The sequence below is a fragment of the Dermochelys coriacea genome, chromosome 20 (genome assembly GCF_009764565.3).
Source record: "Dermochelys coriacea isolate rDerCor1 chromosome 20, rDerCor1.pri.v4, whole genome shotgun sequence".
NCBI classification, from domain to species: domain Eukaryota; kingdom Metazoa; phylum Chordata; order Testudines; family Dermochelyidae; genus Dermochelys; species Dermochelys coriacea.
The window spans coordinates 14,762,946-14,785,019 of NC_050087.2; the positions used below are offsets into that span (position 1 = coordinate 14,762,946).

General features: G+C 58.6%; 2 protein-coding genes across 6 annotated transcripts in view; one reads left to right on the top strand and one right to left on the bottom strand.

Annotated features, from left to right (window-relative positions):
- Positions 1-60: 60 nt before the first annotated feature.
- Positions 61-18,816, top strand: SH2D3A (SH2 domain containing 3A). Of its 4 annotated transcripts, XM_038378121.2 has the most exons (12): positions 61-273; positions 2,397-2,522; positions 5,486-5,797; positions 6,580-6,708; positions 7,188-7,624; positions 8,316-8,413; positions 9,486-10,072; positions 11,474-11,589; positions 12,751-12,922; positions 13,590-13,701; positions 14,921-15,106; positions 15,615-18,816. In XM_038378121.2, exons 4-12 carry the CDS (start codon positions 6,595-6,597, stop codon positions 15,785-15,787), a joined length of 1,995 nt encoding a protein of 664 aa, XP_038234049.1. In that variant the 5' UTR covers positions 61-273; positions 2,397-2,522; positions 5,486-5,797; positions 6,580-6,594; the 3' UTR covers positions 15,788-18,816. The 4 variants fall into 4 exon arrangements, with proteins under 4 accessions (XP_038234049.1, XP_038234051.1, XP_038234050.1 ...); XM_038378123.2 differs by lacking the exon at positions 5,486-5,797; XM_038378122.2 differs by lacking the exon at positions 2,397-2,522.
- A 67-nt stretch (positions 18,817-18,883) lies between these two features.
- TRIP10 (thyroid hormone receptor interactor 10) overlaps positions 18,884-22,074 on the bottom strand; it is a 71,791-nt gene continuing 68,600 nt past the window's right edge. For both annotated transcript variants that reach the window (XM_038378125.2, XM_038378124.2), the window contains 3 exons: positions 21,589-21,710; positions 21,082-21,212; positions 18,884-20,173 (listed from right to left, as the gene is read on the bottom strand). In XM_038378125.2, the coding sequence (XP_038234053.1) occupies positions 20,025-20,173; positions 21,082-21,212; positions 21,589-21,710 (402 nt within the window). In that variant the 3' untranslated portion in view covers positions 18,884-20,024. The remainder of the gene's footprint in view (positions 20,174-21,081; positions 21,213-21,588; positions 21,711-22,074) is intronic.

Here is a 22,074-nt window from a genome sequence, read left to right on the forward strand (position 1 = left end):
CACTTCGTCACCCCCCCAGCCCCTCACCGTTGCACGCAGCCCCGCCCACACCCACAGGCTCGCAACTCCCCCGGCTCCGGCGCCCCTGCCTGGTCCCGGGCTCCGCTGCTCCCGGGGGTGGGTCCGGGCCCTGGGCGGAGCCGCTGCCGGGCGCTGGAATGTGCGGAATGGGGAGAGCGGAGAGCCCGGGGCTGGCGGGGACCTGCCGGGGCTGGAGGGAGCCGGAGCCGCGCACGGGACCCTCAAGCGCAGCGCTGCGCCCCAACCGCTCAGGTATGGGAGAGACATTGGACGCCCACCCCTGCGCCTGCCCTGCCTGGGGGTGGCCAGGAAGGGGGAGCCCTGCGGGGTCTGGCAGGGGACCCGTTGCTTCTGTTTGGGTGAGCGGCTAGAATCGGGGAGGTGTATCCTGGAGATGAGAGCTGGGTGGGTGCCCTGCCCTATAGGAAAGGAAATGGGCCAGATCGGGGTGGGGGACTGTCCGGGAGGTGAGATGTGGGGTGGGAGGGGACCTTGCCCATAGGAGGAGATCCAGATGGCAGGGGTGTCCTGAAGGTGAGATCTGGCGCGGGGAGCCCTACCCTATAGGAGGTGGCTAGGATGGGGGGGCAGCTATCCAGGGCGTGAGATCTTGAGGGGATGCAGCCCAATAAGAGGTGGCCAGGATCTGGGAGGGGGGAATCTACTCTGGGGACCCCTGCCCTGGCAGTGACATGGGAGACGTTCCCACTGGCTCCTGCCCTGATGGGGTACCCAGTTACAGGGGTGGGAGGAGATTTGTTTGCGGGGAGTATATTAGCAAAGACCTTCTGCCCCATTCCTCGGAGCCTAGGGGGAATCTTATCTCTGTTCCCCACCGCCATTTTTCAGACTGTTTCCCCAGAGAGACTGGAGCTCTCCCTAAATCCCTGCATACCCTGCCCCCACCCCAGCACCCTTTGTTTGTTGGTTACCCCGCAACACACACCCCCCCCTACAGCTGGCTTAAAAGCACAACCCCCCTTATCTAGCCCTTGAGCGATGATCTGTCTGCGGGAAAGACAGTTGGGGGGTATAGGGGCTGGTTCAGCACCGACCCCGTGGCAGTCGGAAGGGGACCCTGGATTTACCCTGCTGATCTGAAATCAGCACATAGCCAGCATGTGTCCTGCCTATGCTGTGGTCAGGTGGCCCGCGGTGCCCACGAAGCCCTGGCAGAGGTGAGGCGCGCTGGCGGCGGTGGGCTGTGGCTGATCGGAACAAATACACGTGTGACGTCACTTATTTCGGGTGACCGGCTTCCTTCCCCTGCGGTCGCACTGGCTCCATTGTCCAGTCGTTGCTGTCCCTTTGCCAGTTTTCCTTTTGCCCCCATGTAGATGGGCGTTGCTCCATGGGAGTTGATGGGGTCAGATCCCTGGCTGGTGTAAACTGGCTTTGCTCCTTTGGAGTCGTGGCTGATTTACACCGGCAGAGTTCCCTGGGGAGTGTGGGAGGAGGATCCAGTCCCTGAGCCTGCCTCAGCGCTGGTGTTGTTCCAGCAAACTGGGCCTGCAATGGCCGGGGGGGAAGCATGCCAGGGTGGAGGATTTCCTCCCCATTGTGCGGCCGCCCAGCTCTTTGTGTTTGGATTCCCAGGGATGGAGCCACAGGGCCGGGGTTTCCATGTCCTGAGCCGGGCATGCGTCTCCCGTCCAATGGGGCTGCGCTGGGGGATTAGAAGAGTGGTGAGAGCCAGGAAAACTATAGCATCACCAGGCCCCTGCATTGCCGCTCACCTAGTGACATGGAGTTCAGGGGCCAGGACGTAGGGACTGTCCTGTAGGATCAGGCCAATGGGCCCATCTAGCCCGGTATCTCACCTCCTCCCTCCCCGCCCACACCGTGGTGCCTGGTCAGGCCAATGGGACCATCTAGCTCATATCCTGCCCGCCCCACCCTGGATCAGCTCCATGGACCCATCTAGCTCTGTATTGCCTCACCCTTGATGGGCCCATTGGTCTGAGCTGTCACAGCCAGACTGGTATCCCCCCCACCCCGCCCCCCAGTCCTTGTTGCATTAGATCCAGACAATAGTGTCAATCCATAGATGTCACTGAAGTGACTCTGGATTTACACTGCCCTAGCTGAGGCCAGACCTTGGCCCTGCATCTCCCCATTCTCCGTGGAGCGTGACTGGTGCGTACGCTTGGCTTAGCTGCTTATTTGGTCTGCCCCGCTGATAAAAATCAGGGCCCAGCATGTACCATCATCTCCCTGTGATTTTTTATCTGTCTCTCTAATTCTTTGCTGATGAAGAAACCGGGGCTCTGGGATGGGGCCGAAGAGCTTGGAAGCCACCCCTCCTTTCATCTCACTTGACTCGCCAATCAGTTTCTTCCCAGGGGGCTTTTGATCTGAATCTCATCCCCTTTTAGGAGGAAGCATCTCTGCGGGGGGTTGACGTGAGCCCTGGAGGGTGGAGACCCAGTGGTGAATGGTCCTAGAGGGTTGGATGCCCTGTCAGACTGGGAATCCCCTCACATGAGGCCCCGGAGTTGCCTGTAAGTCGTAGATTCTTGTATCCCTTGATCAGAGTGATTCAAACCGGCCTCACACTGAGAGAATTAAGCAACCTGATTTGTTTAGGTTAAGAGGTGACTTGATCACAGCCTAGAAGGACCTATCCTAGGCAGCTCTGACATTTAGCAGGAAGAGATGCAGCTGCTGGAAGCTGAGGCCAGACAAATTCATGTTGCAAATAAGAATCACATTTTTAACAGTGAGGGGAATTAGCCATGGGGGAAGTCACGTCAGATCTGAGCTTGTGATTTACAGACCTGGGAAATTGCACGGGCTGGCTCTGGTGTAGCGGGCTCAGCCCTTCTGTAGACGGGGGCCTGTCCCTGACCTTGGCAGGAATTTTGTCTTGGCAGCTTTGCTGCAAGGATCAAAGGAAGCAGAAGGCTGGCTGGCTGAGCAGGGGATATAATCTGAGCTCTAACATAGTGCTTTTCACAAGCAGATCTCAAAGCCCTTCACCGTCTTTAATATATTTATCCTCCCAACTCCTCATCTGAGGCAGGACGCTGCTGGTACCCCCATTGTACAAAGAGAGGCTACGTGACTTGCCGAAGGTCACCCTGGGAGTCTGTGGCAGAGCAGGGATTAGAACATGGGTCTCCCAAGTCCTAAACGGGGCCCAAATTATTGGAACATCATTCCTCTTGGAGCCTTTTCCTCTCTGATTCCAGTGCAAGTCTGTAGCAGCTGGTGCCCACCTTTGGCAGCTCAGCAGCACCTGTGTTGAATGAACGGGTGGGTCTAAGCCCTGTTCCATATGGGCTTGTGTCCCTCCTGTGGGAACCCAGTGTCAAGATTTGGGGGGCAGAGCATCCTGGCATCTGCAGGATGATGGCCCAGGGGGTGAGTCACCGTCCTTTAGGTCTCTAGGGACAGCCTGAGGTCCAAATTAGGACTGTGGGGTCCTAAATTGCAGGCCATTGTGCCACATGCTTGTGCCCATGTGGGCAAATGCTCCCTCCCAGTCCCACGTGTGAGTGGTGTCGACGGTCGGGTAGCTAATGCATGGCGCTGGGAATCAAGAGAACGGACCGCTGCCCACGCTCAGGGCCTGATCCTAGACCTGTGGGCCATCAGCTGCAGAATGCCCGCTGAGTGGGATCAGGGCTGGAGGCAGAGCTTTTCCGATGCCAGAGCTGGGGGTGGCCCATGCTGCAGCACCCCACAGCTGGAGATGGAATACCACGGGGACTGGTGCTCTGAGGAGGTCCAGAGATGTCTGGGTGGTGGGTCTAGCTCACCTGCTCAGGGTCAAACTGATGGCCAGATCTGGGGTCAGGCAGGAATTCCCCCCCCCCCCGTCCCAGATTGGCAGGGACCTGGGAAGTGACGGGATTTGCCACCTTCTGCAGCATGGAGCGTGGGTCGCCTGCCGGGGTCATCTGGGCATGTCCCCATGCCCTGATCATTTTAGGCCCTTGGCTTGTCAGGCTGAGGAAGCGAGTTAAGCTGTAATCGCTCCTCTTTCACCCAGCAGGATCCTTGCGCCGGCTGTGTCTGTCCTTGTTAATTGCATTCGAGGCAAGCAGGCTTTGCGGGCGCCTAGTTCCCCGCGAGGAGGCTTTAGACCAGAATCCCAATTGGCGGCTGTGGGGGCAGAGTGTGCGCCCAGCTTGGGTGTGGTACCTGCGGGTGCACAGATGCGCTAAGCCTACACTGGCGTTCTCAAGCTTTTTCTTTCTGAGCCCTCTCCCCCTGCCCCCCTGCCCCATGCTATATAAATTCCATGGCCCACCTGTGTCACAACGGTTTTTCTGCATATCCAGTAGATTAAAAGCCAGGGCGGAGGTCGGGGGGGGGGGGTAGCAAGTGGGGCAGTTGCCCAGGGCCCCACGCCACAGGGGAGCCCCTGTGACGCTAAGTTGCTCGGGCTTCGGCTTCCTGCCCTGGGCCCCAGTGAGTTGAACGCCGGCCCCTCTCTGGTTCGTTTTGGCGGGCCCCCCTGAAACCTGCTCGCAGCCCCCCCAGGTGAGAACCACTGTTCTAGGGTTCCCGTCGTGGCACAGCAGCTGGTTGGGCAGGTGGAGTCAGGATATGGAGACGCACCCAGGCGACAGGGAAGGACGGTGTTTGGGGCCAAAGGGCCTGGGTGAGCCATGTGGCAGTGGCACAGGGAGCTCAGAGGGGGCACTGTGGGGAGCGGGGCAGGAGCGCTGCCCATGGGGGGAGCTCCTGGCTACCCCAGCCCTGGCCTCTCCCAGCTGGGGGTGCCGTGGGGAGCGGGGCAGGAGCGCTGCTCGTGGGGGGCGCTCCTGGCTACCCCAGTCCCAGTCTCTCCCAGCAGGGGGCGCTGTGGGGAGCAGGACAGGAGCGCTGCCCGTGGGAGGAGCTCCAGGCCACTCCAGTCCCAGCCCCTCTCAGCAGGGACTGGGAGCCCCAAGGTGCAGCCCCTGACTGGAGGGACCACAGCTGTGAAGAGTCATGTGACTTATTGGGGGTCTCCGTAAGTAGAAGAGGCTGGGTGTCCGGGGTGGGTGGAGGAGACAGGGTGCTTGTGGGGGCTGGGGGAAGTCATAGCAGGAGCAGGGGCAGGAGCCCAGGAGCAAGGCTAGCAGGGGGTCCTGATCCGAGGGTGACCGAAGCCCTAGGAAAGGACTAGATGGACGTGGGGATTCTGGATCCAAGGCCTGAAGGTGACGACTTTCTGTTCAGTAAGATGAATCAACCAGGCTCTGGGAGGGGAGTGGGGTCTAGTGGTTGATGGGGAGACTGGATTAGAACCCAGGAATCCTAGCTCTGGAAGGGGAGTGCCAGGCGGGCTGGAGAGTAGGATTCCTGCATTCTGTTCCCAGTTGCCTGGTCTCTGAGTGCCACCAGGGTGAAGGAGGAGGGGAAACTGAGGCACACACGCAACCAGGATGCAGTGACCTTGTGGGGCGCACGCTGGCTGCAGGGCAAACCCCCCCAGCTCCTGCAGTGCCCTCTCCCTCTCCTCCGTAAGCAGGAGCGCAGACTCGTATCGAACGGCCCCGTCCCCTGTGCTGAGGACTCTTGCACGCCAGCCGGTTGGAGCTGCACCACGGGGCCTGCTCGCTGGGCTGGAACTCTTCCGGCCTGCCGGGGTCACGGGGTGCTGGCAGGCTCCCAGTGCCGCTGACTCAGAGCCCAGGCATCCCAAGGTGTGTTTGGCGTCTGATAACCTGCCTAGGCAAGGAGCTGCGTGAACCGGAAGGAACCGCCCTGAGCAGACAGTCCGGAGGAACCACCACTGGGACAGGAGGATCTGATCCCGAGGACTAGACTCCTCCGGATCCAGGTGAACAGCCAGGCTCCTTGCAGGGTAAAGGGATCAGAGAGGGTTACATGCCACAGCTGCTTTTGGCACTTTGCTCTTTCCACTCCCCCGTCTTATCGTCTTCCCCTCGTCTTCCCCCTCTTTGCACAACCATCCTGGGTGCCACCCACAAAGCAATTGGCACTAACGTTAGTGGTGATATTACAGTAGATTCTAGAACAATGGTTGTCAGGAAATCAGTTGTTGTGGCACAGGTGGGCCGTGGAGGGCACGTTGGGGAGGCCTCAGAAAGGAAAAGGTTGAGAACCCCTGGTCTAGAGGCCCCGATCGGGATCGGCTCCCCCCTGTCCCCCGCCATCGGGCTGGGTGCTGTGCGGGCCCCAGTTGAGATTGGGGGTGCCCCTGCCATGCCGGGTGCTGCTCAGGCAGAGGCAGAGCGTCTCTGCCCTGAAGAGCTCACAGTCTAAAGAGACAAAGCGAGAGGAAGGATTGTTATCCTGCATTTTACCATTTTGTCTATTTCTCATTGTCTGCAGCGTCCGGCACAGCAGGGCCCTGATCTCAACAGGGGCATGGACATGCAGGGGGTGGGACTAGATGACCTCCTGTGGTCCCTTCCAACCCTGATAGTCTATGATTCTAAGACACTGCCCTGTCCTGAGGTCAGAGGCTGGGAGAGGTCAGGCTGCGTGGGTCTGGGGGGGATGGGCCAGGAGGTCAGAGTCTGGGGAGGGAAGGGGGGGCACTAAACCAGTTGCTGGGAGGAAGATGTTGCTGCTGACCTGTGACCCTTTGCCATCCAGGAGGCCTGAGCAGACATGACCATGGAGCTCGCCAAGGAAAAGCTCAGGAAGGAGCTGGAGGAGGAGCTGAAGCTCAGCATGGACGAGCTGCGGAGCCACGCGTGGTACCACGGCTGCCTGCCGCGGGAGGTACCCACGATTCCGATCTATTAGGTGTATTATGGTAGTGCCCAGAGGCCCCAGCTGAGGTCAGGCTTCATTGCCCTGGATGCGGCATAGATCCCATGGAGCTCAGTCGCGCCAGCCCAGGGGGCTTGGTATCCCTGGTTTACGGAGGGGGACCCAGAGGTGCAGGGTGGGGAAGTGACTTGGCCAAGGTCACACAGAAAGTCAGTGACAGAGCCAAGGATGGATCCCAGGAGTCCTGACTCCCAGCCCCCCCTCCCCCCCACTCTAACCACTAGACCCCGCTCCTCTCCCAGAGCCAGGAATGGAACCCAGGAGTCCTGACTCCCAGCCCCCCTGCCTCCCGCTCTAACCACTAGACCCCGCTCCTCTCCCAGAGCCAGGAATGGAACCCAGGAGTCCTGATTCCCAGCCCTGCCCCCCTCTAACCACTGGTCCTGCTGCCTGCCATCCTCACCAATGAACAGCCCTTGTCTCCACAGGAGGCCAAGTCCCTGCTGGGGGAGGACGGGGATTTCCTGATCCGGGACTCAGGCTCCAGCCAGGGGGACTATGTGCTGTCCTGCCGCTGGCGGGGCGAGACCCTGCACTTCAAGATCATCCGGGTGGTGCTGCGCCCTCGCCTGGGCTACTCCCGCACCCTCTTCCAGTTTGAGCAGGACCAGTTTGACAACGTGCCGGCCCTGGTGCGCTTCTACGTGGGCAACTCCAAGCCCGTCTCAGAGACCTCGGGCGCCGTGGTCTCTCGGCCCGTCAACCGGGACGTGCCGCTGCGCTGGCTGCAAGAGCGCTACGGGGCCACCGGCCAGCCCCGTCTGGATGAGCAGGAGCTGGCCAAGGGGGGAGCGGCTCCTGCTCACAGACTCGGCATCCACAGACTCACCGCTGGGGAGATGCTGGCAGAGGGGAACATGCTCCGGTGAGCGCTGGGATGGGAAATGGCACTGGTTAGAGCTGGGGCTGGGAATCCGGACTCCTGGGTTCTCTGCCCAATTCCAGGAAGGCAGTAGGTTCTAGCGGTTAGAGCCAGGGAAGGGCAGGGAGTCAGGATGCCTGGGTTCGGTTCCCAGCCCTGAGAGGGGAGTTGGGGGGGTTTTGTGGGTTTGAGCAGGGAGGACTCAGAGTCAGGACTCCTGGGTTCTATTCCCGCTGTACCATAGAGTCACCATGTGACCTCGGGGGAAGCCCGTTCCCCTTTCCTTGCCTCAGTTTTCCCATCAGTGAAGTGGGTCTTCTGATCTTCTCACCTGGAGATGGGTTATGATGCTAAATTACTTGCTAAGCGCTTTCTGAACACAGGGGGATAGGGGCTGCCCTGATTATTAACCCTGTGTCTGCCAAACTGCCCCCCGCGCTGTGGGTTGGGTCTGAAAGGCCGGTCCCTGGTGCCGTGCCTGACTCACACCAGTGACTCGGGCTCCAAACTGGCTTCCCCGCGAATGATCACGTTCCATGAAGCAGCCCAGCCCTGGCACGGAGGACAGGATCCCAGATCCAACACATTACTGGGCACATTACTCCGGCATCCCCTTCTTTCTGGGCATGGGCACTTTGCAGCTTGGGGGTCAGCAGTGGCCTGGGGCTCACGGTGTCACCGCTTCTCCCTGCAGGGTGAAAGACAGGAGCGGGAGCCAGCCCACCGGGCTGGATCAGCTGGGACGGCTCCCCCCGCTCTACACGGCGCAGTCAGACAGTAACCTGCGGACAGGTGCGTGGGAGCTGGGGCTGGAGGGCAAAGGCTGCCTCTGCTGGGGGGAGGGGTATTAACCCCTTCCGCCACCTGGAGGGGTACAGGGCAGGGGTTGGTTTGGCTGCTACCTTCAAACCTCTGGATTTACGCCGGTGTAACAGGATTTGTGCAGTCCCCTAGTGCAATGCTCCCAGGTGGTACTGTAATGCACCTAATAGATAATGTACAGTGCCTAGCACGCTCCTGGTCCATGAGTGGGGCTCCTAGGTGCTACCATAATGCATCTATTAGATGCCTTAATATGCAGAAGGTTTAAAACAAACAAAAGGAAGTATTTTTTCGCACAACACGCAGTTAACCTGTGGAACTCCTTGCCGGAGGATGTTGTGAAGGCCAGGATTATAACAGGGTTAAAAAAAGAACTAGATAAGTTCAAGGAGGATAGGTCCATCAATGGCTATTAGCCAGGATGGGCAAAAATGGTGTCCCTAGGCTCTGTTTGCCAGAAGCTGGGAATGGGCGACAGGATGGATCATGTGATGATTCGCTGTTCTGTTCATTCCCTCTGGGTCACCTGGCATTGGCCGCTGTCAGAAGACAGAATACTGGATAGATGGACCTTTGGTCTGATCCAGTGTGGCCATTCTTATGTATAATGCACAGCGCCTAGCACACTCCTGATCCATGAGCAGGGCGCCTAGGCACTACCATAATACATCTAATAGATAATGTACAGTTCCTAGCACAACAGGGTTCTGGACCATGACAGGGGCTCCAAGGCGTTACCGTAATACACCAAATGACGGACTTCTTACAAGCCAGATCCTCAAGCTGGTGTAAATTTGCATCTCTCCATTGACTCCAATGGAGCGATAGCCCATTTCTGCCAAGTGGGGATCTGGCCCTGCTGCATATCACCATCGGTCTGATTGCCACCCCGCTGCTTTCATGCCAGTGTAACTCCCCTGTCCCTAGGGGACCGACTCCGGATTCACACCAGTCCTGACTGAGATCAGAACCAGGCTCTGTAAGGTCCATGTGTCTGGCTGCTCCGCTCCCCGCTCTGATGTGGTCCCGTCTCCTTCCGCAGGCAGCCCGGAAGCTCCAGCCGGCACCCAGGAACGGAGCGAGCTCCCGCCCCCCTCGCCCCTCTTCCGCACTGGCAGCGACCCCATGCTGCAGCCCACCGCCTCCCGGTCCCTGGACCCCGAGGGGGGTGCAGCCCTGAGAGGCTCAGAGGGGCAGCTGCACTCCAAGGCTCCCCCTAAGCCCCTGCGGGTCCCTTCCATGCTGGTGGCCGACGCCTCCCAGGAGCAGCCCAGCACCTACTGCGAGCTGGTGCCCAAAGCCCCGGCTGGCCTGCGGAGCCACGTGGCTCGGCTACACACCGAGGAGAAGTGGCGTGGCCGGGCCCGGGTCACGGACACGGCCTTCGGCTTCCTCGAGGACGAGGAGGTGCCGCTCCCCCAGCCACGCCACTACGAGGAGGAGATGGGGGACTTTGTGCGCCCCCTACTGGAGACAGCCTCCTCCTTCCAGCCCCACAGCTTCCCCTCGCTCCTCCTGCCCCCCGACAACAAGCCCCTGGAGCCCAGTGCCCTCAAACGGCTCAAGGACCTCTTCACCCGGCATGACTGCCGGACCATGGCCCTGCATGTCCTCTACATGGACTGTCTGGTAAGGGGAAGCTGGGAGCCGGGACTCCTGGGTTCTATCCCTAGCTCTGGGAGGGGAGTGGGGTGCAGTGGTTAGAGCAGGGGGGTGCTGGGAGCTAGGACTCCTGGATTCTATCCCCAGCTCTCGGAGGCGACTGGGGTCTAATAGTTGGGGGGGGGGGCAGGGTGCCCGGACTCCTGGGTTCCAGTCCCAGCTCTATTGCCAACTCACTATGCAACTATAGCCTGTGCTTCAGTTTCCCCCATCTGTATGGGGGGTGGGGGATGATAGTGCCCTCCAGGGCAGTGGGGTGCGGGGAGGTGAGCTGGTTGTGAGGCTTTGAGATCCTTTTCGTGGAAGACCCCACAGAGCCATAGAATTTAAGGCCAGACAGGATCATTGGCCTGGATATCAGGGTCTACCAGCGCCACGGTAGCCCGTGACACCCAGCACCCAGACACTAAACCCGACCAGCATGGGTAAGTGGGTGGCATTACCCCCTGCCTCTAACAGCCCTGGACCCCAGGACCCCCTGGGAATGCAATCGGACCCTGGGGGTAAAAACTGGCCACTGGGGTCTGTGCACTTGTACCCCAGCCATGCCCAGCGGCTGCTCCGCTCTCCCCTGGGGGGAAGCTCGGGGAGCTTGTTATCCTGCACGGGTAGCCCCATCTCATACTTCTCCAGCCCAATTAATAGAGAGCTCCTCTCCTCTCACGCCCCAGCCCCACCCGTGGTCCTCAGACTCTCCCCCCTCCAAGAGGGTCCATTGGACTGGCCCTTCCCAGAGCTGAGACCTTGCCAGCTTAGCGAGGCTGCAGCCTGTGGGTAGAAGGGGTTAAATATTGAGGGGAGGGGGGGATTGCTTGGGGGGTAGGGGATCTCGGGGGCTATGGAATTGTCCCCACCCCCACCATAAGAGGAATGGGTAGGAGCCCCATAGCTCTGATGGGAAGCAGCCCTGGAGAACAGGAAGTAAGAGATCGGGGTAGTTATAGCGGGTTGGGGTCAACACTGCCTCTGGGGGGAGAGCGCCCCCTCCTGAGCCCCCTGCCCTGCTCCTTTGTAGCACAACACCCCCTAGCGTAACTGTGTGGGGAGAGCGCCCCCATACTGATCTCCACTCCTTGCAGCCCAGCAATCCTGGAGATAGGTAGGGGGTGGCTTACGGACCGATGGGGACCCACCCTCCATGGTCTTTGCTTGGGGCTGCTTAAGCCTGGCTGGGGGTACTGCTCGCTCCCCAGTGAACGTGGAATGGAGGGATCGGAGTATCCAGGGGCTCTCAGTGTAATAAGAAAAGCCCCTGTCCCTTGGGGGACCCAGTTACCTGGCTCCCCTCCACCCCCTACCGGCAGGAGGGTCCCTTTGTCCCGGCAGATCTCAGGCCCTCACCCCGCGTTTGTTTGTTGCTTGCACCAGGTTGGCAGGATCACCAGGGTGCCCAGGGAGCAGCAGCAAGCGATGGGGGTAAGCTCGGGTCTGGAGCTGATCACCCTGCCTCACGGGCACCAGCTGCGCCTGGACCTGTTGGAAAGGTACCAGCCTGGGGGAGCAGGGTGTGGGGACGGAGGCTGCGGGATGAGGCATAGCAGTGTTGAAATGCGGCTGCCTCTGGGTGAGGGCACGAGGGTGGCGAAACAGCTCAGCAGGATTTGCACTGGCAGGAGGAGGAGCTGGAGTCTACTGAAAGCTGCGGGGGGCAGTTAGAATAAAACGTGGCCAGGGCATGGCTGGGTAAAGCCCTTTACTGACCACAGAATAGGTTAAGACTGCACTTAAGGGCTCGTCTGCATGAACATTTAGTTTGCAGCAAGCTAGGGTGGGAGCCTACCCTCATTCCCGGCCTGCACGCTCTGTCCCTGTGCACCCAGGTGACGTGCGATGTGCAGTACCAGCTTGTGAATGTGCTTTGAAACACGACTGGATCAACGCACGCTTCCGGTGGGCATCAGCCGGGGGTGGGGGTGGGGGGGCAGTTCACACCCCTTGGTGCCAGAGTTATAGGTGTGTAGTGGAGACCAGATCTTGGAGCGTGGCCGGCTGCGGTAAATTCCCACCCCCAGCATGCTGGGGACCAAATGTTTGTGTAGACAAGCTCGGGGCCTCATGTGAAAGATGGCAGAGCATCTCCTAGCACTGCAGTGTGGTACTGAGGTCTGCACTGACTTGCGCCCCCTCCTGAAACCCCCACTCACTGCAGCACAGACCCCAATAGCACCATGCTGGGGCATTAGGATCTGCGCTGACTTAGAGCATGTCTATGCTACACCCCCTACAGCTGCAACGTGGCCCCCTCGTCATGACAGAAGGGGTTTTTCCCATCGCCGTAGTAAAGCCACCCCCTCCAGCGGCAGTAACTAGGGCAACGTAAGAATTCTTCTGTCACCCTAGGGTGTTTGCACTGGGGCTTATCTAGATCATTAGGGGGAAGGAGGGGGGATTAATTTCTTACACCTAGGCTGTTAACCTATGTTTTAAGTGGAGACCAGAGCTCGGCGCTCCCCCTCCTGAACCCCTCCCTGTGTTATGTACAGGGTGTTTCCCTTGCAGGTCTCCCATTTAACACACAACCAAGCCCAGACCTGCTTAGCTTGCCCCAGGTAACACCAGCCTCCCTTGAGCAGCTACAGCCCCACCGCCTGCCCTGCTAGCGAGCGGTAGGACTCAGCCCCTTGCGGTGTCTCTGCCCTTTCCAGGCACCATCTCATTGCCCTGGGCATCGCGGTGGACATCCTGGGCTGTACAGGGGGTGTGGAGGAGCGAGCTGCCACCCTGCACAAGATCGTCCAGCTGGCCATGGAGCTAAAGGGCTTGGCCGGGGACCTGTTTGCTCTGTCGGCCGTGATGAAGGGCCTGCAGCTGCCCCAGGTGAGGGGCGAGCCGGGGGGGTGACCCCATGGAGGCCGGCCCTGGCCCCAGCCTGTAAGGCAGCCCTGATGAGGCCGACAGAGAGGGATGGTTTGGGCTGGCCCATAGAGAGGGGCATATGGAATTGTCTCGTCAAGGGACGGGCTGTGAGCCCTGGAGTTTGGGCTGCTGGATGGAGCCCTGGGGAACAGATGGGAGGGAGCAGAACTGCCTTGGTCCCCATTAGTGGGGAGGAGACGCAGGGTTAGGGGGAGATAACGTGTGAATGGACTAGGAGACCTGTGACCTTGGACAAGTCACGTCTCTCTGTGCCTCAGTTTCCCCCTGCCCACACTGTGTGTTTACAGTGAGCTGTTCAGGGCAAGGACTGCCTATGGGTCGGTGCAGCACCCAGCACAGGGGGGAGCCCCCGATCTCAGCCAGCACCTGAGCAACGTCTGGCACCATGTGGCCCCGGTCTTGGTCAGTTGGTCTGTGCAGTGCCCGGCGCAGTCTCGAGTTGCTACATCATAATGGGATCCAACAGGCCTTGATCTACCCCTAAGGAACAGGAACTCCCATCCATCTGGCGAGTCGCCAGGGTCTGGTCCATGATGCTTGCCCCAAGCCCGCCCCCCCCCCCCCAATATCTCACACCTATCCCTGTGTCCCCACCACCACGCTGCAGATTGCGCGGCTGGATCAGACGTGGCAGAAGCTGCGGCAGAGCCACACCGAGAGCGCCATCGCCTTCGAGAAGGACCTCAAGCCCTTCGTGAAACGTCTCAACCGGGGGGAAGGTGAAACATGGCCCGCTGGGTGCCCAGTCTATGGACCTGAGAGGGGATGGAACAAGCTGGGGAGGGATCTGCTTGGGCAAGGAGGGGACGTGGTGGGAGCATCATGGGGGTGAATCTCGGCCCGGGAAGGGAGGGCTGCAGGGGGTGGCTGACACCTGGAGAAGTGGGAATTAGGCTGGGGCGGGGGGGTATAGATGGATGGCCTCACCTGGGCTTGTGTCCCACCAGCCTGGGCTGGCTCAAAACCAGGCCCCTTTCACCCACCTCTGATGCCAAATGGTACAGGTCCCCTAAATGTGCTGCTATTCCCCCTCTCCCGCAAATACCCTTTTATGCCATAGCCCTGGCCCAATCCACGAGGATGGCTCTCCCAGTGGTTAGAGTGCTGGCCTGAGACTTGGGGAAACCAGCTTCAAGTCCCAGCTCTGCTCCAGCATCCCGGTGGACAAATCACATAGACCCTCTGTGCCTCAGTTTCCCCATCTGTACAATAGGGATAAGAGCCCTGCCTCTCTGGGGGTGGTGAGGTTAAATGCATTAATGACAGCGAGGTGCCCAGCTGCTAGGGTGGTGGTTGCCAGGTCCGTACCTAAGATAGAGTGGACACCCTTCTTTCTGTCCATGCAGGGGAGAGGATTCCTGTCTCAAATGGGGTCTGATCCTCCTCTTCTCCCAGCGTCCCCTGTACTAAGCCTCAGTACTGTCCATAGATCCACCCTTTACACCAGAGCTGCATTTCACCCTCCATGGTCAGTCCTTGTTACTCTAGCCCCAGCCTCCAACAGCAAAGCATCATTCAGGTAGAAGGGAGAGAATTAGAGCCTCCCCCACAGTTCCCATACTGACTAACGCTAGGTGTGACATGTGAGGGCTGGAAGCATCTACAATCATGTGGGGAGGGGGTGGCTGTTGCACATTTATCCGAGCAGCTTCCACTGCAGTTTCGTGCGGGGGGAGAGATGTGATTAGGACAGACCTCTTCTGTGCCTGGTTGCCTGATACATCAACCCCAGGGGCTAGACTTGCAGAGACCAAGGCCTGAGATAAAAGACCTGCTGATGGAGTCTTCTTCCAGCTCGAGCGGCCACGGTGTGCATGTCTGGGGTTGTCGGCCCAACTCCTGCCGGGTGCCTGGCCTCCAAGGCACAGGTTGGATACGCGAGTGGGTACAGGTCCCTGCTTGGAGGTGGCTCTCTGACCCCTTGTCCCCATGCTGCAGGGAACTCCTCCCCCGGAGAAGTTGCCGTCCCTCACCTCCTGCCTCTCATCAGTCTCATGGAAGGGGAGCAGCTCTGGGATGACCATGAGGAGAGCTGCGACCTCCTCTTACGGACGCTGGAGTCCGCCCGCTCCATCGCCACCAGCGCCGGGGCCTACAAAGCCACTGCAGAGGCCAAGCTCCAAGGTAGGGCTGCAGGGAGCCGTGTCTATCGGCCCAGCTTGGGGCAGGCTGAAGGTTTTCCAGAGCCTCAGCGGAGTTGTAGTTCAGTTACCTCGTCATGCTCCCCATTATCTCTGGGCTGGGTTCCCCAGCTGGACTACATCTCTCATGATGCCCCCCTGACCTGGGAGTCCCATGATGCCATTGCTTCACTGCACCGTGAAGGGATGCTGTGGTGCATCATGGGAGATGGAGTCTAACGTGGGAGCCCTGCCCCTAGAGGTGGTGGTGGATATGCGGCCACTGCACTGCAATGCCCACAAGGCAGGGCCAAACAGTAATATTCTCAAACCTGCTGTGATGGAAATGGTTTGAGTAGCCCCAGCGGATGTAGAGCTAGGCCTCGCCTTCAATAAAGCTAGTTCTTAGTACCCGGGCCTGCGATTACACAAACAGCGTAGGAAGGAATGAGCCAGCCCCAGCCGTCCTGCGCCTCTCAGCCATTCCCGGGTATCTTCTCTCCTCTTGCTAGGATTCCAAGCCACGCCGGAGCTCCTTGAAGCTTTCCAAACCGAGTTCGCGCTCCGCTTATTCTGGGGCAGCAAAGGAGCGGCCGCGGACCGGGCCGAGCGCTACAGGAAATTTGACGCCATCCTCACGGTGCTGTCCCAGAAACTAGAACCAGTGAGGAAAATGGAGCCCTGAGCTTCCTCCACCGCCATGGCACGGCCCACGAACAATGGCTTGCAGAGCCAAGACAGGATGAAGGAGCGAGAGCGCCCCACTGCCTGGAGATCTCGCCGCTAGCCTGGCCACCAGTGCCGGTAGCAGGATGGGGGCAGGGGAACTAGCCCAAGCACAAAAGCCTTCTGGGCCACACCGGTGCAGAGGATGGGGGAATACAGAGATTTCAGCGGCTTGCGCCCGTGCAATATTCTACCAGCGCCCCGCTGCTGGAGGCGGCTGCTCCGTGTACAGAACCTTGCGGGAGCGAGAAGGATTGGTAGACCCATTGCACCCACGAGCCTACGGCTTTTTAAATGCAAAATGCCACTGCAGCTGTAGCTTCCCCCGTCTCTTTGCCAGCGTGGGAGGGTGTGAGATGGTGAAAGGGAGCAAAGGGGATTCCCCCTCCCAGCAAAGTTGTGGGGGTAGCTGTAGCAACAGCAATAAACCAAAGCCTTCCAGCTAGTTTTGATAACTGCTGCAAAGGGTTGCTCCAGGCACTGGGGTGCCTGCAGTTATGCATGGGAGGCGATGTGGGGCTCTGGCATCGAGGGCTAAGTTGCAGCCTGCGGCAAGTTGGAGTGGTGCAGGAGGAGCAGGGCTAGAACTCTCAGCCTGGGGCTTGAGGGCTGTTGCCTTTCCCAGGACAGGGCAGGGTGGTAGACAACCATTAGGCCCCTTCACCCCCCCTTCAGGGGGATCCACGCCCTGCCCCCTTAGAATGACCACTGGAGGCTTAAAGGAAGTTAAAAATCTCTGCCTCTGCCCCTGCCCCCTTCTCCCCTGAAATGAAGCAGTTTTGTGCTGTCCTCAATGCATTAGGGGAGCTCCAGAGGTGAAGAATTGCCTAATGGTTACAGCAGGAGACACCAGGGTTCTGCAGCCAGTTCTGGCAGGAAGCACGCAGCAGCAGCAGGATCAGAAGGGATGAAGACCCAGGAGAGGCTGGCCAGGAGTTAGACTAGGTCGCTCATAGTGTCCCCACCCCAAGCCCAACACTCTCCTCAGCCGAGGGCAGTGGGGAAGTGAAACCTGCCAATGCACCACAGAGGGGAACAGTCTGAGCCAGGCTGTGGTGTCCCACCCGCGTCTATGGTCATGTGAGGGGAACTAGCTTGAGTTGGTGCCTGTCCAATGCCCCAAGGGGAGCTGGCCAGGAGGGATATGCCCATGAGAGCCTAAGCTAGGAATTTAAACGAGAGTAGTTACAAGGGGGCTTAGCCCTGTGTGGATGCTCTGAGCTCAGGCTAAGCCCTTGTCTATTGGGGCAGCCATACCACACTAAGTGAGGGTGTGAATTTAAGGCCCCTGCTCTGAGTAAGCCAATGCCCACTCCAACTCAGCTAAACTGCTGTTCCATTCCTGGGGTCCCCCTCTTCCCCCCATCCACTGTGGAGTAAGAAAGGGGGTGGCTAGAGACAGCACAAGCGTGACTGGGCCCCTGCTCTACTCTAGCAGAAATTAGCAATTTAAATGTTGTCTCTAACACCCTATTGAGAACTTCCCAATGGAAGTAAAAGTACCATGGCCCTGATGGGGAAACTGAGACAGGCCTATGGTCACACAGCAAAATCAATGGAAGGCAAAGATAGGACTCCTTACCTACTTGAACCCATGCCCCTCCCACAGCTGAGAATAGAAGCCAGGAGTCCTGACTCCCAGTCCCCCCTCCTCCCCCCGGGCCTAGCCCTGCTAATAGAACCCAGGAGTCCTGATGGCCAATCCCCCCTACTCTAAACCCACTAGCACCCTGTGAGGCCACCTGTGTTACAGTCTGCCACTGTGCAGCTGGGGGGTTGTCACTGCCTCTGTGCCTCAGTTTCCCCAAGTGAAAAACAGGGATAATCGTTCCTTAGCTCTGTCCTCACTGCAAAACCAGGATGCATTTCTACTGCCGGGTAGCCGTAGGAGGGTTGTACATCGCATTAGCAGACAGGGTAATTGACCGCGCCCGAGGTAATCCAGAACAACCCTCCAAAGCTGGGGCTGGCCTCAACTAGCTCCATAACATTTAAAAGCTTCCCAGACCACATTCCCATCCAGGCTCTCCAGCACATGAGCAAAAAAGAAGTGCCCTTAACTCGTTAGCCAACACACTGGCACAAGGCGGAGTTCCAGGGAGAAGCGGGCGTAGCCTCAAGGAAACCTTAAGCCCCTCCAGAGTTTGTAGCTGGACCTGCTAGCGCCTGTCAACACTACACCCTGCCTCGGCCACACGAGAGCGTCCTCACCTGTATTAGAATCCCTCAGGGTTTGTCTTCGCAGTACAGCTGCTGGGATAAGTCACTATAACTACATTGCTCAGGGGTGTGGATTTTTCACACCCCCTATATCAACAGAAGGGGTGTGGTATAGACCTCACGTTAGTGAGGACGAGGACCAGATGTCTGGCCCCCAGGCCACCACAATGGGGCCCTGCTCTCCTGCTGGGGGGGGGGGGGGGCTTCATGACGGTAACATACACAACTAGCCGCACCCCTCTCCCTAAGAGCAGGGTGGTCTAGGTGGCGCCGGAATACGGACGAACGGCTCTGCTCCCCTCCCACGGCCGAAATAAACCAAGGCCACAGAGTCTGTATTGTTTTTATAAACGTCTTAAAAACTGCACTGGGGGGGGGGGGAGGGGGGAGAGAGAGAAATCAACTATTTACATAAAGTGTAAAAGGCACCAGGTTGCAGCGGAAATACATTCTATGGCTCAGGCGCCACGGGCTCTGGCACAGCGACCCCCCCCCCCCCGCAGACCCACTTCTCAGAACTGGAGGGGAGACAGGATCTGCCCCTTCCCTCCCCCATAGGGTGAACAGACGCCAAGACAACTGGGACATTTACACTTATGTTACGGGTTAACTGAGGCATAGGCTAAAACGAGCAGTAATTGGTCACTGTATAAAAGGCTAATATATTAGAGTCCTCTAAAAAAAAAAATTATTACACACAAGGGGTGGGCTGCAGTGTGGACCCCTGGGCTCCCACCAACAAGATCAGCCTCCCCCGCCCCCCAGGGGACAGATTCATTTATGCAGCAGGCACTTTATGCTTTTTTTTTTTTTTTTTTTCTTCTTCTTCTTTTCCCCCCCTTGGCCGGGCAAGTTTTGGAGTCTGGGGAATAAAGTGCATGTCGTGGCCACAGCGGCAGAAGGGGAAGGGGGCTGGAGCTCAGCCAACAATCGAGGTGGTGGCATTAGCTGAAATGGGCACTCGCTCCCACCCAGGGACAGGTGAATTGAGACCCACGGGCCCTGGCAGAGAATGCCCAGAGGTTCAGGCCCTGGGGCTCCCGGCCGGCTGTCGCCTCTGTTCCATTAACATCTGGGCTGGCGCCAGCTTAAGACGGGAGCCACAGGTCCTGGGTTCAAATCCCAGAAAGGAAACAACTGACCCAGGATTGAGGTTTGTCATGCTGCTTAATATGCACCTGGAAGATGCCCAGATGCCAGGGTGATGAACGTGGAAGAATCGATGCAGAGGATGCACTTTCGATCCCATAAGCCCCCGCTCATCACACCCACATTGAGCCTGCATCCCTTTGCCCTAAGCTAGCAGGAGGCAGTGCAGCTCCCTTCACCGCAGAGACCTCATGCACCCCTCTTCCAACGGGGAAATAATAACAGGCTCCTATGAACAGGAGGGGGTGGGGGTAGCATGGGAACCATGTCCCCATTGAGTGTAGAGGGATGGAATCTGAACCATACCCCTTTGTGGACACAGGAATTATTGCATCCACCCCCCTGGGGGCAATGTGGGGTTCACAGCCCAGGTGCTTAAGAGCAGGGGAGAGGGCGGGGTGCAGCAAATGCTTTTAGGAGGAGGTTGAGTTACTCACTCACTCACAGGGAACTGACAGAGGGGGCACAGTATGGGAGTACGCAGGGGCAGCAGCCAGAAACCCAGTCCACCCCTCCCGCCAGCACCCACTGCAACCTCCCCCTGTAAGCCAAGAGGCTGTGCTGAAATGTGAAATGCCACAGAGCTGGGGCTTGGGCAGAAGGCGGTGAGGGGGTTCTCCTTCCCCTCACAGGCGATTTGCTTTGCAAGCAGGCACCACTGCTTGCCCCCGAGGGCCACTTGTCTATGTAGGGCCAGGGGCCACTTCCACACCTGTACCCACGAGTCCCAACCCCTGGGTTCCAGCAGCGTTGCTCCAATCCCCGCCACCCCCCCTGCAGCTCCACGAGCCAGCTGCCGCTCTCCAGCCGGGCGGGGAGGCCCGAGCTCAGTTCAGGGTGACTCGCAGGTAGGACGTTGGCACGTAGCCCTCGTCGCCTTTGCTCCTCCGCACGCGGGTCCAGCCGTCGCCTTTGTCCTCCTCCATCAGGCTCAGCTCCTCCCCCTCCGTCATGGAGATGGTGCCTTCGCTGGAACCTGGGGGGACAGGGAGGGAGGAAGGGAGTAGGGGAAATCCAGGCAACAGGGTGAGAAGAATCGCTCGTTTCAGAGCTCACCTAGGTTCCCCTCTCTCATCCCTGTGATGGGATGGGAGGGCCCGTATGTTAGAGCTCCCAGAACCCCTGCGGGATCACACCTGCTGTGCCCCTCCCCCAAATCCACATTGCGGGCTGCAGCAATAGGCCACTGGGGGCTGGAAGTTTCCACAGGAAGACATGGCTGAATGACGCAGACCCTAAGCAACCCTTCCTTGTCCCCCTTCCTTGTCCCCCATGAGCCAGGAAATATCCCAGTAGACAGCTGTTAGAGGGGAACTTATGCCAAACTCCTACCTGGGGGTGTGGACCGAACAGGGGGTTAGAGATGTAGCCTGCTTGGTGGTGAAGGCTCCAACCCCTCAGTGGAGTTTGAACTCAAAGCCTTTCACTATTAAAAAACAGGTTCCTACTGTTTGACCTAAAGGAGGAGCTCTGTTAGCAGCAAGCACTAGTACGACTGTTATCCTCATTGTGCACAGTCACTGGGGTGTGGAGAGAAGGATGGTTGAAAAATTTCCAGCAGAAAATTGCTTTTTTGACTAAATGAGATTTTTCAGGTCAAGTATCTGCTTCCCATGGAAATGTCCATTTTCTGTTGAAAAACTACCCAAAAACCAGAATATTTTTATGAGGAAATGCTGCCATGATGCCTCATGCTTCAGGTGCCTCATTCTCCTTTCTGGGCCCAGCTCCCAAGTGGGACTTCATTTCCCACGATGCACCATGGGACACCAAGACTCCCATAAGGCACTGCTTTCTCAGTCAAAGAGGGGCAAGACCCTGGTGAATCATGGGAGATGTAGTCCCAACCTGGGACTCTGGCTCAGAAGTGTCTTGGGCAAATACCTTCAAACTGGTACATGGCCACACAGGTGCCGATGGGCGAGGCCAGGTCCTCCTCGAAGTCCTCATCAAACTCTGTGTAGATTGGCTGGTTCAGGGCATCCTGGCTGTCGTCAGAGTGGGTGGCGTCAGGGCTGAGGGAGGAATGAGACAGGGTGAGCAGCTGTGTCTGGGGGTAGCTCCAACCAGTGTGATCCAGTGTGGCTGGTTCAGAAGCAGGAGTGTAGTCTAGTGGTTAGAGCGGGGGGGAGGGTATGGCAGGCTGACAGCCAGGGTTCTAATCCCCATTCTGGGAGGGGTGCAGGACCTAGTGATGAGAACAGGAAGCTAAGGAGCCAGGACTCTTGGGTTCTATTCAATGAAAAAAATCCTTCCCTGGCTAGACAGACGGCACCCGGCCCAGACATCCCAAACCAAACATGCAGATGAGGATACAGCAACACCCACACCTGGGTATTATGGCCACCTGCTCCCCCTAGCTCCTGGAGACAGGACATTTCACCTCCTCACCTGTCCTTCTCGTGGGAGCCGTTGTTGTTCAGAGTGGTGGCGGGGTCGAGGTGGCGACTCTGTCTCAGGATGCTGTCCGGCCGGTTACTCTGCATTCTGCTCTCGGCTTCGGCCAGCCACGACTGGGAGGCGTGGGGGAGAGAGAGAGGTTCAAGCATTTCATTCCTGCCTCCCCACAGCAGAGACGGCTTGCACACGGGGGCAAGCGTCTTCTTTCACATGAGGCTTCCTTCTCTGCTCCTAGGCTTAGTCCCCTGGCAGGGCATGCCCCTCAGCAGCTATCCCCCGGTGGGGTCTTGGCCCCATCCCTGCCCTCAGACCATCTACAGACCCAGCCCTCGGCCAGGCAGTCAGGTGCTTTTCCAGAGCAGCTGCAAGTATCCCGATGCTCAGTTCTGCTCCAGGCTTCATGCAGTCTTTGGGCTCCCCATATTTTGTCTTGCCTGGCCCGGCCCGCCCCCAGTGTAAGTTAGTGCAAAATCAGAG

Excerpts from the sequence above, each read along its gene's own strand:
- SH2D3A (XM_038378121.2), top strand. The coding sequence starts at position 6,595 with ATGACCATGGAGCTCGCCAAGGAAAAGCTCAGGAAGGAGCTGGAGGAG. Across the intron at positions 6,709-7,187 it reads ACGGCTGCCTGCCGCGGGAG|GAGGCCAAGTCCCTGCTGGG; the intron begins GTACCCACGATT and ends TTGTCTCCACAG. Across the intron at positions 10,073-11,473 it reads TCCTCTACATGGACTGTCTG|GTTGGCAGGATCACCAGGGT; the intron begins GTAAGGGGAAGC and ends TGCTTGCACCAG.